The sequence below is a fragment of the Leuresthes tenuis genome, unplaced genomic scaffold (genome assembly GCF_036924035.1).
Source record: "Leuresthes tenuis unplaced genomic scaffold, fLeuTen1.0.hap1 SCAF_10, whole genome shotgun sequence".
Classification (NCBI taxonomy): Eukaryota; Metazoa; Chordata; class Actinopteri; order Atheriniformes; family Atherinopsidae; genus Leuresthes; species Leuresthes tenuis.
In genome coordinates, this window is record NW_027325364.1 from 22,335,304 (window position 1) to 22,350,134 (window position 14,831).

General features: G+C 42.3%; 1 protein-coding gene across 1 annotated transcript in view; it reads left to right on the forward strand.

Moving 5' to 3' along the window:
- znf407 (zinc finger protein 407) overlaps positions 1-14,831 on the forward strand; it is a 139,912-nt gene that overhangs the window by 94,063 nt on the left and 31,018 nt on the right. The window contains exons 8-9 of the mRNA XM_072394749.1: positions 1,250-1,370; positions 7,744-7,922. Coding sequence (XP_072250850.1) covers positions 1,250-1,370; positions 7,744-7,922 — 300 coding nt within the window. The remainder of the gene's footprint in view (positions 1-1,249; positions 1,371-7,743; positions 7,923-14,831) is intronic.

Sequence of the window (14,831 nt, forward strand, 5' to 3'; positions counted from 1 at the left end):
CCCCTTTTCAGTAGCTGGCCCATTGAATGTCATGTTAAGAATAAAAAGAGATAAAACAGAAAACTCTGGTGAATAAAATAAAACCCTCTCGCTGCCACTGGTCTTGTTAACTGAAAATAATCAAAAGCTAGAAAACTCTCGTTGACTTGACTTGGAAATGGAACTTTTACACCTACACTTGTTACACCTGCAGACATAAGCCCTCTATCTATGCAAACAGTTTAAGCCAGACCAGAGTGTATCTGCACATAAGCAGGAACATTTTAGAGTGTGTGAGCAAAGTTTTGTAGGAGAGCAAAACGATATCTTAGTGTAAAGAAAGAAATGGTGCTCTCGAATCTAAAAAACTACGCTCTTGATTAAAAATAGTAATACCCCTCCTAGAAGATATTGCATTAAGATCCATTAATGACTTTTCCATGTAACATGCCGACAAATGAAAAATTTTAAGGTGTGAAAAAGAACATTTAAAGAGGTAATTTTTATGACACCGTAAAGGAGACCAAATTAAGACAGAGAAGCTGGCAGAGGTTTTATCCTCCCCAACACCAGCTCACGGTCTGTCCAGTGATAAACTGGCAGCGGCAACGGATAAGCAGGTGGTGTGAATTGAGAAGACGGCTATTACTTCAACTAAGGTGACTACTCAAACAGCTGACCTTGGAGCCCACTAGTTTAATAGCTCAGCTGGTCACTCGAACTCTGAGGCTCCCGACCCACAGGTTGGGACTGACATCTCTTTGGTCAAACCAGCAGCCCCTAAATTCAAATCGTGCCTGTATTTTTACCTCTGTCATTAAACCGATTCCAGCTTTCCTGAGGAGAGCCAGTGAAACCCTTAAAGGTGCTCTTTGTAGAAGAGCAATGTTTAAAACTGCAGAAGTCAACAGAATTGAAAAAGCAATATATGTGACGTTAAAATACAATGTTTTTTTTTTAAGCCACGTTGCTGGTTTTTATTCTTCCTTTCAGTCCTCGTTTTTACTTTAGTGTTAATTCGTCTACTTTCAGTGTTTGCATGCAAACAAAAAAAAAAAGGGATTTTCTTCTAAATAACTTAATCTACCACATGCATTTTACATAATTTCACACTTGAACGTGTAACGACAGCAAAATGACTCTACATTGTAATCCAAATTGTGTCAATTGTGAGTTGTTTTTGCTATTTTTCTTTTTTATCTGTGTGTTCATCATCTGCGTCTCATCATTGCTGCCTGTCTCTTATCTTTTCGACCCCTCCACCCCACAGGAGAGAGACCCTTCAAATGTAAACTCTGCAACTTCGCCTCCACCACGCAGTCCCACCTTTCACGGCACAAACGAGTTCATACTGGAGAGAAACCGTACCGCTGCCCCTGGTGCGACTACAGGTACCGGCTCATTGACCCACTCACGGTTGGTGGCACTGATGGCTGCCACTGTGGCACTGATGATCTGGGGGTTGATAGGCAGGGGTAGGAGGGGATATGGAGGGTGTTTGTGTGTGTGATGATGAGAAAACAGGTGGTATTGTAGGGTTGTTTTGGTGGGGAGGGTGGAGGGGATTGTGCTAAAACTAAAGGCTTTGTATGTGTATGTATGTGCGCTCTTATTTTTCTGCATTCATATGGCCCAAAAACAAGGAGCCCACTATAATTTTACGGTCCGATGTGTTTTTATGGGCTCCAAAATGTGGGCCCCTTATATTTATAGGGATATTTGAGGGTCAGAACTTGGTTTTATGGCTGGGTTTAGGGTTTATACTGAAGGATTAGGGTTAGGCATTCAGCAGCAATGGTTAGGCTTAGGGTAAGGGACTGGAGAAAGGAATCATGCCAATGGAGAATCTCTACAAACATAGAAAAAAAAGTTTGTGAATGTGTACGATGGGTGGGAGCGGTGGAGGGCAGACAGGTCTAATCTCCACAGCACGGCTCCATCTCATCACTCTGCCATCATCAACAGGCCCAGTCTGATCTTCACAAAACACACACGCACACAGTATCCCTCACATCCGCACACACAATGTCACTGTCACTGGCAGGTCCCTGTCATTAAAACACCATCATACCACATCAGTAATTACACAGGAAATTGTCGGTGAAATTGAAAAAGTTTTGGCCGGCGTCGCACATCTCCATCTCTCTCTAGTTGTCTGTTTCTCTCCCCCTCTGTCGTTCCCTCTTTCTCTCACCCCATGATTCCTCATCAGATTGTGGTGGAAGAGTGTGAAAGGGAATGATCCCAAACCCATCATTGGTTTTAGATGTACTCATTCGTTTTTTCCCCCTCTGTGACAAAATAATTTCAGCAGCTTGCTACACCTGCCTCGCCGCAGTGAAGCCCTTGACTCATTTCATCTGTCTTTTGTATGCAGTTCAACAAGGAAAAAATGAAAGGCTGAGACGTAATAATTGTAGCCAGGCTATTACTTTGTGGTTATTAAAGGATTATATCACCTTTGGAATTTTATGTGTGCTACTTAACAACATTAGAGTGCAGTGCTGGTTGGTTGATCCACCACTTTGGTCCATACTTAAACACCTTGACAGTCATTGGACACTTTGCCATGAAACGCTCCGCTGACATTCATGGTACCAATATTCTCTGTGTTTTCATTTAACAATCAGAGTTTTCACATATCCAGTGGAAAATCCTAAGATCCTTTTAAACAATAACTTTTTTTGTCTTTGACTTTGTTGTCTGCATTCAGTTACTGAATGCATTTGTGATTAGTCAGACAATAACACATTTTAGATCAATTAAAACAAAGTTAAGCTATCAAGCCTACTCCTGGTAACCATCAGTATCATCCTGACAAAAACATGTCTTGTTCATCAAAAAGTGTCCCAACAATCCAGTTTAGTGTAACTTGTAGACAGTTGCATGGGTTATCCAAGAATGCATTGAAAAAATTAAAAATGTGTCCTGAATGAGGCCTGAGTTGATCTATTCCATCTGGCAATCAGATCACCCATGATGCATGCGTTATACCAAATGCAAACTACGCCGTAACAATGAGGTTGATGTGTAGTTGTTATACACTTTGGTACACCGGAGCTCAGAGCACTGAGGGACACAGGTCATCAAGTTTTGTCAGTGAGAAAGGATTTAACTCTCTTGTTTTAGCAGGTGGGGCAGCACCGTGGTCTCACAGCGAGAGGGTTCAAGGTTCAACTCCTTGTTGGGGCCTTTCTGTGTGGAGTTTACATGTTCTCCCCGGGTACTCCAGCTTCCTCCCACCGTCCAAAAACATGCATGTTAGGTTAATTGGTGTCTCTAAAATTAGGAGTGAGTGTGAGCGTGTGTGTGGTTGTTGGTCTCATTTTTCTCTGTGGCCCTGTGATGGACTGGCAACCTGTCTAGGGTACCCTGTCTCCACCCCCACCCCCCGCGACCCAACCAACAGATTAAGTGGGTATAGAAAATGGATGGATGGATGATTTAACATGTGTACCTGCATTTTAAAAACCCATTAAAATCATGGTGTAAAAGTGGTGTACGACAGCACTGTCAATAAATATTGTTAACATCTTTCATTAGCAGCACATTGCTACTCTGCCATGGTAAAGGCTCTCGGAGTTCGTTGCACGGCTTTAGGCTCTTATCGAGTTATCTTGATCTCAATTTTTGCATAATTTTTTTGTTTGGACCAGAATTGTCCTTCACTGTGACAGAATTTTTTTTAATAATAAATATTTTTTTTCAAAGCTTGGTCTCATCTGGTCATAGAATAACTGAAGAATTATGTAAAAATGAAAAGATCATTTAAAAAGAGACCCATAGATTGCGAACAGCTGTGTACTGTGTGGTGCTTTAGGTGAAATTTTGGTGCCTTATCATAGGAGCAGGCCTCACTTTTAGAAAGCTAAACGTTCCCGGTCCCATTGTTCCCTGGCTGGTATATAATGATCGCTACAGATAGCAGCAAATTAAACTGTAAATTAGAAGTCCTATTAACATTTTGGTGGCCCCGAGGGTCCTCAGGGGTCCAGAGGGGAGGAGGGAGGGAGGAACAAGGAGGAGGAGGGAGAATGTGGAAACGCCCTGCTGGCTTACAAATGTGAGAATGAGGAAGGGATTGTTGGGGCCTCAGACAGATGTGAGGGGCCCCGCCCTCGCCCTTCATATATATTCTGAGTACAGGTTTAAAGCATCTCTGACGGCCTTGCCACTAAAAGGAGCTGCTGGATGGGTTGGCACGTTTGACCAATTTAAAAGTATCCTGCTAAAATAAATACGATGCAGTTGTGGAGAAATGTGTTGATTTGAGACAAATGAAGCAGCTGTGTGATTGGCAGAACCAAGATGAATCTGTTTCACGGAGAGACATCTGACTTGCACTATTACAATGTCCATGTTAGATGTTATGGATGTCATCTATGGTTCTCACTTGATACAATGTTATTCCCATCAAGGCTGCCTCTGAAATGCATGTAAATGAGCGGGGAGTAAATGAGCTATCAAATGCCACTCATCTACCATTCAGACAGAGATGGATAATAGAGGGAGATAATTATAGTTGGGAAATTGTAGTTAAAAAAAAAAAAAAAGGGAAAATATTCTAATGACATTGAGAGTCCCTCAGTGTAATGTCAGTTAACGATGTCTGTCTGACTTTTCCGCAGCTATTTATGCAAACTCCAAAACTTCTTTACTTTAGTCTTTAAGAAATCCCTCCTATTGTTAACAATGAGGAGGTTTTTTTATGTATTCTTTTTCATTAAAGTCACTAGCTCTAATTGATATGTCGCCTCTGACTCCTGCCACGTTAAAATCCTGCTGTTATTGTTTATTAAATGCTGCACCATTCTTGTTTCAGTCTACCTGCTTAAACAATGTTTCAGTTGAATGGGGATAGTGGCTTTGAGGACGCTGACGCTCAGAGGCTCTGCAACCATGTGAAGTGAAATGGGAGGCATTAATGATTCTAACTGGGCCACCTCAGCAGAATAAGATCCAAATAGCACAAATGATCCAAATACACCCCCTCCAAGCTCCTAACACACACAAAGAAACATATTTAAATCTCCCCTAACAAAGCGCCTCTCAATTACACCTCTCCTATTACCATACAGTCTTAGGGAGGAGGAATATGGAAATGGCTCAAATTGGCTGAGTGGCAGAGAAGAGGTGATGTATCTGTTGAGCGTCAGTATGGCTGATTGCCTTGGTGAGTACATAGGTGGGGGAGGAAGTTGAAACAGTGTTGGACTAATTAATACAGTGTATAGTAGGAGGGCTGGTGTGGGCTTTCACTAACTGTGACACCTGCTGACTCCTAAACGCACATTGTGTTGTTTTAATATGACAATTACACCATTACCATATCTGAGAGATAGCATGGCCCCCCTAGGAATCCACCCGCGCTCTCTTTAGAGCCTTTTAGCTCTGCTTCAAATTTTATCTATTTTGCTCCTGAGATCAGCTCACTTTCAGCATAAAATGTATTTCTTTTCAGCCGCATAATTTCCATTCATTTATGAGCATGTGACAGCTTACAATTCTGTTTTTCATTAGACTGAAGTAGAGTCAACAGATGGTTGTGATTTATTTGTGAACCTACTATTGTTTTGTTAGTGTTGGGTAATGACAAAGCAATGACAATTAATGTGGGCTCATTTGCTGGATAAAAACATATTAATGAATACAGAGGGCAGGTATGCATGTGTGCCAGTCTCTAAATTTGACTACTAAAGACGAACTTGATAATCTGTGCATTTGACATTGATGGCACCTACAGAGACTTATAGATCCACTGGTTTGAAACGAGGCCACAGTTAGAATTAATATTGACACTTTCTCTTAAAGGGAGCATTTGAAAAAGGAAAAAAAAAATCACTTTTTTGTGCTTGTGAGCACATACAGTATTTTGGTGTCTGAAGTCCATACGAATTCAAAAAGGCAGAACAAACCAGCCTGGCACTGTGTTTTGGGGCCCCTGAGGCTTGGAAATATATTTTATTCAATGAGCAGTTCATATTTGCAAGAGATTTCTATGTCAGTTGATTTATCCAGCCTCTCCATCCTTATCTCCAGTCAGTTACAAGTTCATGTCGCATTTGTAGGGAGGGGCGAAACCTTTTTGATTGGCTATAAACGGCAAATTCTCCTCAGGAGTTTTATGATTGACTTAACTTGTGAAAGAAATGAGCTGATAATGCTGTACAATCCGACTATGTGTTTTAACAATCGGAACCAGTTCAACACATGACTTGTGAACACATTCTGCCTAAAATTGGCGAGTGGCCAGAACGCAGACAAGAGAAATCTAAGTATTTAAAAGATAAACTTGCAAGTCATTTTGTGTCAGTTCGGTGTGTTGTAGTCTGAGCTCGGTTTGATGTGGGTTCCAGTGTGAGCTCCCGGGTTATTCACTGTGAGGCAGTAACGCGCTTCAGGGGTTATTGAGTGTAATTTGGCTGCACTTTTTAAAAGTTTGTAAATTTGTTCTCTGTTTTTCTGATTTACATATATGTTGGGCATCTTGACACAGTCTTTATTTCGCGAGGAGTCCTCATTGTTCGCCACAGGCTGGTGCTTTATTTATTTTGTGCACCACCCAGAAAGAGGTTGCTGTATTTTTTTTTTTTAGGCTGCAGTGGAGCCAGGCCGGACTATTGCCCAATGATGGAGAGAGGTTTCTCTGCAAAAGTGAAAACAAATTCTCTCCTTGGCTGGCGTGAGCTATGGCACCGTGAGGCTTTATAGTCCCGGCCAAGGTGATAAGGGAGAGTAATTGCGTATTATACTGTCCGAGAATGTCAGGTCCAAACTGAGCACGAGTGCCCCATCCATCAACGCATGATGGTGTGTGAAACCATGTTCTACACTGCACATGCCTACTTACATGATGCATTATATGTAAGCACATGTCAGTGTGTGTGTGTGTGTGTGTTCATGGACTTATGTCTATATTTTGGAGATGTTATTATTTTTTTCTTCAATCTATTTTGGCACAAACTGAGGTTTCTATACGTCTGTATTCAGTATGTATGTGTCTGCATGTTAGTCTTGACCATTCAGGGGTTTACTAACACATGTGGGTTGGTGTGTGTCTGAGGGCAGGTTTAGATAGAGGGAGCAGGTCAGGCAGCATCATTAATCAGCAAAGTCTTGTGTGTGACTCTCCGAGCTGACATTGTTACATCCTATACCCTGCAGTAGCTCACTGTTTGACCTGACCAGCTCCAAACGCACACACACACACACACACACACAAAACTTTCACCACTAATCCTTCACCGTTCACACGGCTGCAGAAAATACATAAAGCATAACGGACGTCCTCAGACATATCTCTTTAATGCATTCAGTACGTCTCTGGGTGCACAATCTCCCAGCAGTCATCACACACTAAAGTGAAAAATTGTAAGGAAGGAAAATATCAAACACATTAGAGAGACAGAATATCTCAAGAATTTGCAGGATGAAAGTGTTTTTTTCCCCTCCTGTTTGTGAAACCAATCTTTAGTCATGTGTGGCTGTGGGTGTATTTAGGCAGCAAATGTTTGGAGAGGCTGTCCAAACATGGATTCTCTCAAAACTCCCAAACATGGAGGAGGTTTTTTTGTGTGTGTGTGTGTGTGTGTGTGTGTGTGTGATCATAATCAAAAGGAAAAAAATGCTCATACAGAAGACCTTTCTTGGGAATGATGGCAAATGTTTGTCTTGTGTTCTCTCCCTCATGACATCCTTTCATCTCTCTCTCACTTTATTCCAAACAGTATTAAGGACTTTTCCTCTCAATTTGCCCCTCTTTAGATCCAACTGTGCGGAGAACATCCGAAAGCACATCCTCCATACGGGGAAACACGAGGGCGTGAAGATGTACAACTGTCCCAAATGTGACTACGCCACCAACTCTCCCATGGAGTTTCGCAATCACCTGAAGGAAAACCACCCTGACATTGAGAACCCAGACCTTGCTTATCTCCATGCAGGTAATGTTTCACAAGTAACCCCGATCTGTTCATTAGCAAGGATTCTGCTGAAAGTGAATCACTTAAACACCACAGTCGCTGACTTGTCACCGTGGTGAACTTGCAAAATCGTCCCTGTCAACATCTGTGTCATGCAGTGAAATGCTTGTCTCAACACTTGTGTGTTTGAGAGCCATTTGAGCTCCTCACCTCTTCACATCTATGTCACCTCCCATTGGTACACGTTTCTGTTTGGGAGCTGCCAACTACCAATATAGTCTTGTTTGTCTTTGCTGCTGAGCAGCTCCTCTGAATCAACTGCACATAAAGAGGTACTTCACCAGTTTTACAGCTGATGACCTGTCCTGTCGCCACAGGAGGCATCAGCCTTTGATCACAGTTGTATAATCTCTTCGGTGTTTTTTAGGGGCTTTCTTATCTTAGAAACCGTGAAAACCTGAGCTGTGTCATAGTTATGTTATCAGGGCTATCTGAAGTCCAGCTCTGAGTCCAGAGTTTGATGAACTGATCATAAAAAACTGATCATAAACAGCTTCTTTTTTTTTTTTTTAGTTACAAAGAAAAAGCTTGTAAAGAACAGCTGGTCCTCATGTAGACTGGATCTAATGTTTCTGTATCATCAGTATTTTTTTCCCTCTGTCTACTTGAATCCCCCCTCCAACGTTGTACAACCCTAGTTTGAAGAAAACTTTTGATGCTTGGGAACATTTATTCCGCATCCACTTTCTTTTGTTTCAGCGTTTTGAACGTTTAATCTTCCATATACTAACTTGCCTTTCAGTTCTGCCCCTATTCCGGGTTAATGTGCACACAAACATCTGCGCCCACTGACCAATACATACCCAACCACAAATCGACATTTGAAGCCATCAGTCTGAATGAAACCTCCTGACTGCCCCTATAGCCGCCGTGCGCCTGCTTTTATTCCACCGAGGTCCTCCCGTCCACATTCTTTGAGTGCATTTTTGCCAGTGGATCAAGTCTTGTTTTCATTGCTGATGGAGGGCACCCGGCCACAAAGAGCCAGAGCTCAAAGATTGTGGTCTAGCCATCCCTGCCAATCACTCAGGCAACAGAGACAGATGAAATCTTGTTCTTCCTCTATTGGTTCTTTTGTATCCCAGTGTTCTTCTTTGTCCTTGAGGGCTACCAAATCCAATCGGTAGAGTGGCTGTCCTTCAGAGGAGCAGAGAGGACAGCCTTTATCCTGTTATCCCTCTGACCTTACATAAAGGCAGAAGAGCAGGAGGGGAACACCATGGAAAAGAGGCCATGCAGGGACGTCACTGGAAAATGGCTTCTTTCCCATGATGCTCTTGTCTGTTTCCAACAGAGACCAAATGGATAAGGGTTGCGTCCTTGTTCTGACTCTGAAAAGTTTGTTCTTTTGAATTTCTGGATTGGACTTTATTCTTGGTATTATTAACTTTTGTCAAATTTAACGTTTTTCTTTTGATCTCCTTTTCTTCCACCTCCTAACCTCCCCATGCCACCTTTTTTACCTTCAAGTACTTTTTAAAAACACCTCCCTCCATATTGTTTGTACCCTCTCACCTTTAACCAAAGTGTACCTTTAAGTTTATTTCTACCCTCTGACCCGACAATTCCCCCCACCTCAGTTTGCCCTTATGCATGGCTGACCTTTGATAAAGCTGATTCTTTTGTATTTTTGTCTTTCCCCAAGTTTGACCTGTTTAGCTATATAAGAGAACACCACTTATGCCAAGTAAAGGGTGTCTCTCTCCATCTGGCCGGGCCAGCGCTATAGCAGGCAACATATATTGAGGGTTTCAGATGTCAGTGTTTTATGCGAAGGTCAAATCATGTCTGCAGTACGCGTCATCTTTCAGTAATCTGGAGGAAACACATCCTCTTCTTTCAGTCAAATTAAGCAGCGTATTTTCAAGATGTCATCTGGACTCTCTAATACATATTCAGCTCACAGCACACCACAGAAATGAACCAAAGAATTACAGCTAAAGAGATCATCTAAAAACGCAGCAGTTTCTTGCTCCAGAAATAAAAAAATCTTTTACCTCACAGAAAATCCTGGAAGAAATGACGAATCCCCTTTTGGTACATGGAAATAAATAAATCCCTTAACCTCATTAGGACCAGAGCATTCAAACGGGAGGTTATTTGAAAAGACCCCGAAAGTACACTTGTGAACCGTTCCCCTTTCAAAAAGAGGGAAAAGGGGAGGTGGAGGTGGGAGCAGGAAGAGCAGCTCTTCATCTAAGTAGACAGAACGAGACCAAAAGAAAGAGACAGGGGAAAAAAAGATTAAGAAGGTAGATGTTGAATTAACCTGCTTGTGATTGCTCTCTGTCAGAGTGGCACCAGGGCCAGCAGCGAGAGGCAAATCGTCTGTGATGGCCCTTCCCGCTGTTCCCCCTTTGAAAGACACAGATCAAACGCACCCTAGTCACGGGCCCTTGTAGCCCCTCGCGCTGGATTGATTGACACCCGAACGTCTCCGCCGCCTCTGCCTTTCCATATCCCTCTCTCTCCGCTTCTCTCTCTCTGTCTTCCCTTCTTTATTCAGCATCGCACTTCGAATTAAAGTCTTTCTCAAGGATGAAAGCAGAGGTCCTTTGCAAACGAAGGAAGAGAGGGAATTAGACCCAGCAAGTGATGGAGGGGAATGATGATTAGGATTTGGGGAAGAAAGAAAGTAGAAAGAAAGAAAAAAAAAAACCCAAAGGTTAGAGACATGAGGGGAAAATGTTGCTGATAGGACACATTTTAATAAAATGGTAATGACAATTGTCCTCCGTGTGTGATGTGCAGAGAGATATGGCAGAGAGAGGTGGCGGCGCCTGTGTGATGTCGACACAGATAGCGCTGCAGCAGAACTGGAGCTACAGGTACATCAGAGTGCTCCAACTTTTCTTTTCTTTCCTTTTCTTTCCTTTTTTTCCCCTTCTCATTGCTGCAGCTGTGCTACGACTGTTTAAACTTTGGGCAAAGGTCTGTTTGTCTCTTTCTTTGCTATCTCCTTCCAGCGAGGTCAGCTGTGTTTGCTGGGCATCGGCCTTCATAAATCACCCTCGCGTCTAGTTCCGTACCAAAGCTCACGCACGTACGCAGGTGAGATGATGCTTTGTCAAAGAATCTTCATTCCGCTATTTTTAATTGTGAAATATTTCTCTAATTTTCGACCGCGGTTGTAATTGCACACCTCGAAGGCGTAGAGATCAAATGCTTTCTAATTAGCTAACAGCGACTGAGGAGCTGCCGCTTCGTGCCTGAAAAGATAAAAACAAAACCAAAAATAAATAAATAAATAAATAAAGTTCTTCAAGGCATTGTTGCTGCTTTGTGCAGATTCTATTTTCTATAATAACGCATGATGGATAGCAACCGTAGAGGGCCAGAGGAGGCCCGGCCTTGTAAGTGATGATCTTAATACACAGTTATAACCACAGGCATATTCATTTGTTTGCTTATGTTTTTTTTCCTTATTAAACAAATCTGTATACAAATATGGGTTTCAATGGCTTTTACTTAAGTTATGCATCCCTAGCTACCCCCTCCCCACCATCACCGTCTGTTCATCATATAATGAAACATCACTCTCGTGAGTTTTACTTGTGTATTGTGTTACGGCGGTGTGTTGGATTGCGGAGGACAGGTGTGTATGTCATGCAAATAAATGTGTCCTGGTATCCCAGAGCATACGACACTGTGTCGACGTTGCGAGAGAAGCCACAGACACCCGGCGATAAAATCAACATCTGCTTCTAATAACAACTTGTTATGTGCGACACATTTCTATGTGGGTGGGAAAAGGGAAACAAACTGAACAATGGATCAGAGTTTTTTTTTAAGAAAAACACTGATAGGACATCAAGTCGTCAGCACCGGTGATAAACCGGTGTATTTGTACTCTGTGTCACCTTCCTTATGTTCCTTATTAGGATGATGGACATGAGTGGAAAAAAAAAAATTCTGTTCAGAAGGATGTGAAATCTGCAGAACAGGAATGGAGAATTGAACTCAGCAGCAGTGACTTTAATATACTGATTCAGAATGTTGTCTAATTTCTTTTTTCAAATCGCTCCTTGTTTTACCCTGTGTATGTATTTGCAATGACAATAAAGGAGTCTGAATCTGAGATTTGAAAAAAAAAAAAAACAAAATAAGTTCACAGAGGATTTAGGAAATTTCTATTAAAGACGACAACCCTTTCTAATTCTTGTTGTTCATGTGTGACCTGCGTCAGCTTTGATGAATGTGGCCTTTTGTGCTCACGGTATGTCAGCTTTTATTACAGTATCCACCAGCCACCTCTGCAACCCTGCATGTTCAAACTTGAAGATTAGCTGAAGCACCGTTCAGGTGTTAATTGGAGAATTCCCTCGTGAAGGAGCATCTCGCAGCTTTATTCGGTCCTCTTACTTTAAAGGACTAAATTAAGCGTTTTATTCCTAACCCTCTTTTCATTTGTCTCTCAATGTTGACTACTTCTTTACATCTAACCCCCCCCAATGCAGTCTTGTTTGAGATATGACAAGTGCGAAGCAGCTGTTCAGTGCTGGTTCCCCAAGAGGCGTGCAGCAACCGACGCGTGAGACTTTTTGGAGGTAGCTGAGCATTTTGTGGGAAAACGCTCGCCGTCAGTTGAAAACCAATCCATGGCCAGTCTGGGCCGAGGAAGCAGCAATTCCTGCGTAATGACCTGCTCCAGTGAGCGTGAAAGCTCCCCCAACTGGCTGCATTTGTCACACATCAGCCGCAGCAAACGCTCCTTTGTTTAATCATCTCCTTCTCTTCCTGTTTGATCGTCTTGGCGTCAGTTCGAGGACTTCCTCTCTACAAGTTACTTAGCGGCCATTCAGTCTTGACTGACAAGTCCCATACAGTCAGTCGTTACAGCAGCTGAAGGTCTCTGGCTGCCTTAAACGTGAAGTGATTGTCTCCTTCTGTCACATGGCTTATAAAGGACATGGCTAACAGGATAAGAAAATAAAAATGGTAAGAATCTGCTTTATAACTACGTTCTGATCACGGCGTTCGGAGGTTGGAAAGTTGGCTGTGTGAGTGCGCAACAGTAACCACGGTAAAACTGTGCTGCGGCCACCAAAAGTATGTTAAGATATGATTTGACGTTATATTTTCTTTTTTCCCCCCTGAATTGGGTTCAGTGGTTAATGAGAAACTTCTTATAGCTTCTTACATCTTTTATAGAGATGTACCAGAGATTCTTTTTGAATGAAGAGATATGATGAAGAAATGTATCTTGGCCAGTGGATTATGCTTTTATATGAATATAATGTATATGCGTAGCGTGAGTGACACGAGGTCGGGATGCTCACAGGCAGGGCTGCTCCTCCTGTGTGGGACAGGGAATATGGGACCAGACAGGCCGCCAGCTCCTATAAACCCTCATACATAATTCAGTCCTCCTTTTCCTCCAGTTCAGACACACTGTACACATCCACCTTCAGCAAACTGCAGACCTAACTGAGACAAGAGAGGGGGACAGGCAGATGTGGGTGATGAGAGAGCGGAGTGAAAGGGGGAAAAAAAGATGGAAAAATTAAAGGATGGAAAAAAGGAAAGCAGAAATTGTTATTGGAGGAGGTTGAGAGACGAGTCGAGGCTGCATTTTTTCACTCTCAGCCCAGCTTGCCCTGTCGTGACCTTTAACCAAGGAAACACCACTCGATAGTTCATACATGTTTTTCCTGATTCTCACCCTCATTGGCTGAAGTGCATGTCTGAGATCTCCACCGCGACCTTTGCCCCTTTTGCTGTGCCAGGGAACCTCATGTGCCCCCCTGGCCTCTGTGTGTCGCCTGTGTGGTGGCTCTCCAAATGTGTCAGTATCTCTAATTACCAACAGGCTCAACTTTCCCAACTAAACAACCAATTACCAGCTTTTTAGCCCACACCAGTCCCATGTTTCCTGATACAGTGGCCTATTAAGGCCCCTTATTCCTTCATAGCATAATTGAATCCCTTGGCTTCTCATCAGTGGGCTAATTTCAGCCAGTGTGCAGAGTTAGTAATCAGACGGGTTGCCCATTAGACTATCAGACCCCAATTAAGTGCCCTCTTATTTCCACCATAACAAGGCACCATCACAACTGGTGTTATTGCATTTCTCCTTTTAGTTATCAGTTTAGTTTAGGGAAATCTGCGTTCTGTTTGTAAAAAAAAAAAAAGGATAAAAGAGGAATAAAGGGGTCTTAATGTAAGGTTAACACAGATACAATTGGTGCTTTAATAGATGTACTCATAAAGGGAGAAGGGGGGCCGTAGTTACAGAGACAACCCAGAAAGCAAAGATCTCCATCTGTTTTAACGGTCTGATTGATTGGGAAGTAGATGATCACTTGTATTCTATTGTCTTTTTTTTTTTTTTACAAGAGTTAAAAGAAGATTTCACACAGGGCTATGATAAAATGTTGTGACTCACCAGCTGTTTCGTGTCCGAGTGTCATTAAACTTCCCAGATATGGAATAATATATTCCCGGAGATAAAACCCATTCCTGAAGAAAAGCTTTCTTCTACTTTTTCTTTCCTCTTCATTGGTTTCCACTTGGGTTAGTACAACTACTTCTCCACAGTAATTAGCAGTGTCCCTCTGGTGGTGCATCGCAGACTAGTTTATTCACTCCAAACAAGTTAGCAGAATCCTGTCTGATCGATTTTTCATTTCGGCAACTTTTCAAAAGAGCACTTCAGAGTTGCTTCACTGTCGATTGGTCACATGTTAAAAGATGAGGCATCTAAAAGAAAACTTTCAGGTTAAATAAGTAAATATATTAAAAAAGTATCTCCTTCCCTCCACGTATAAACCACAAGCTCAGTGTCGAAAGCAGTCGCTGAGTCTCAAGCATTTCTAACAGAGGAGAATACCTCGCAAACACTATATTCTTTTACCATATTATTCTGGTTCA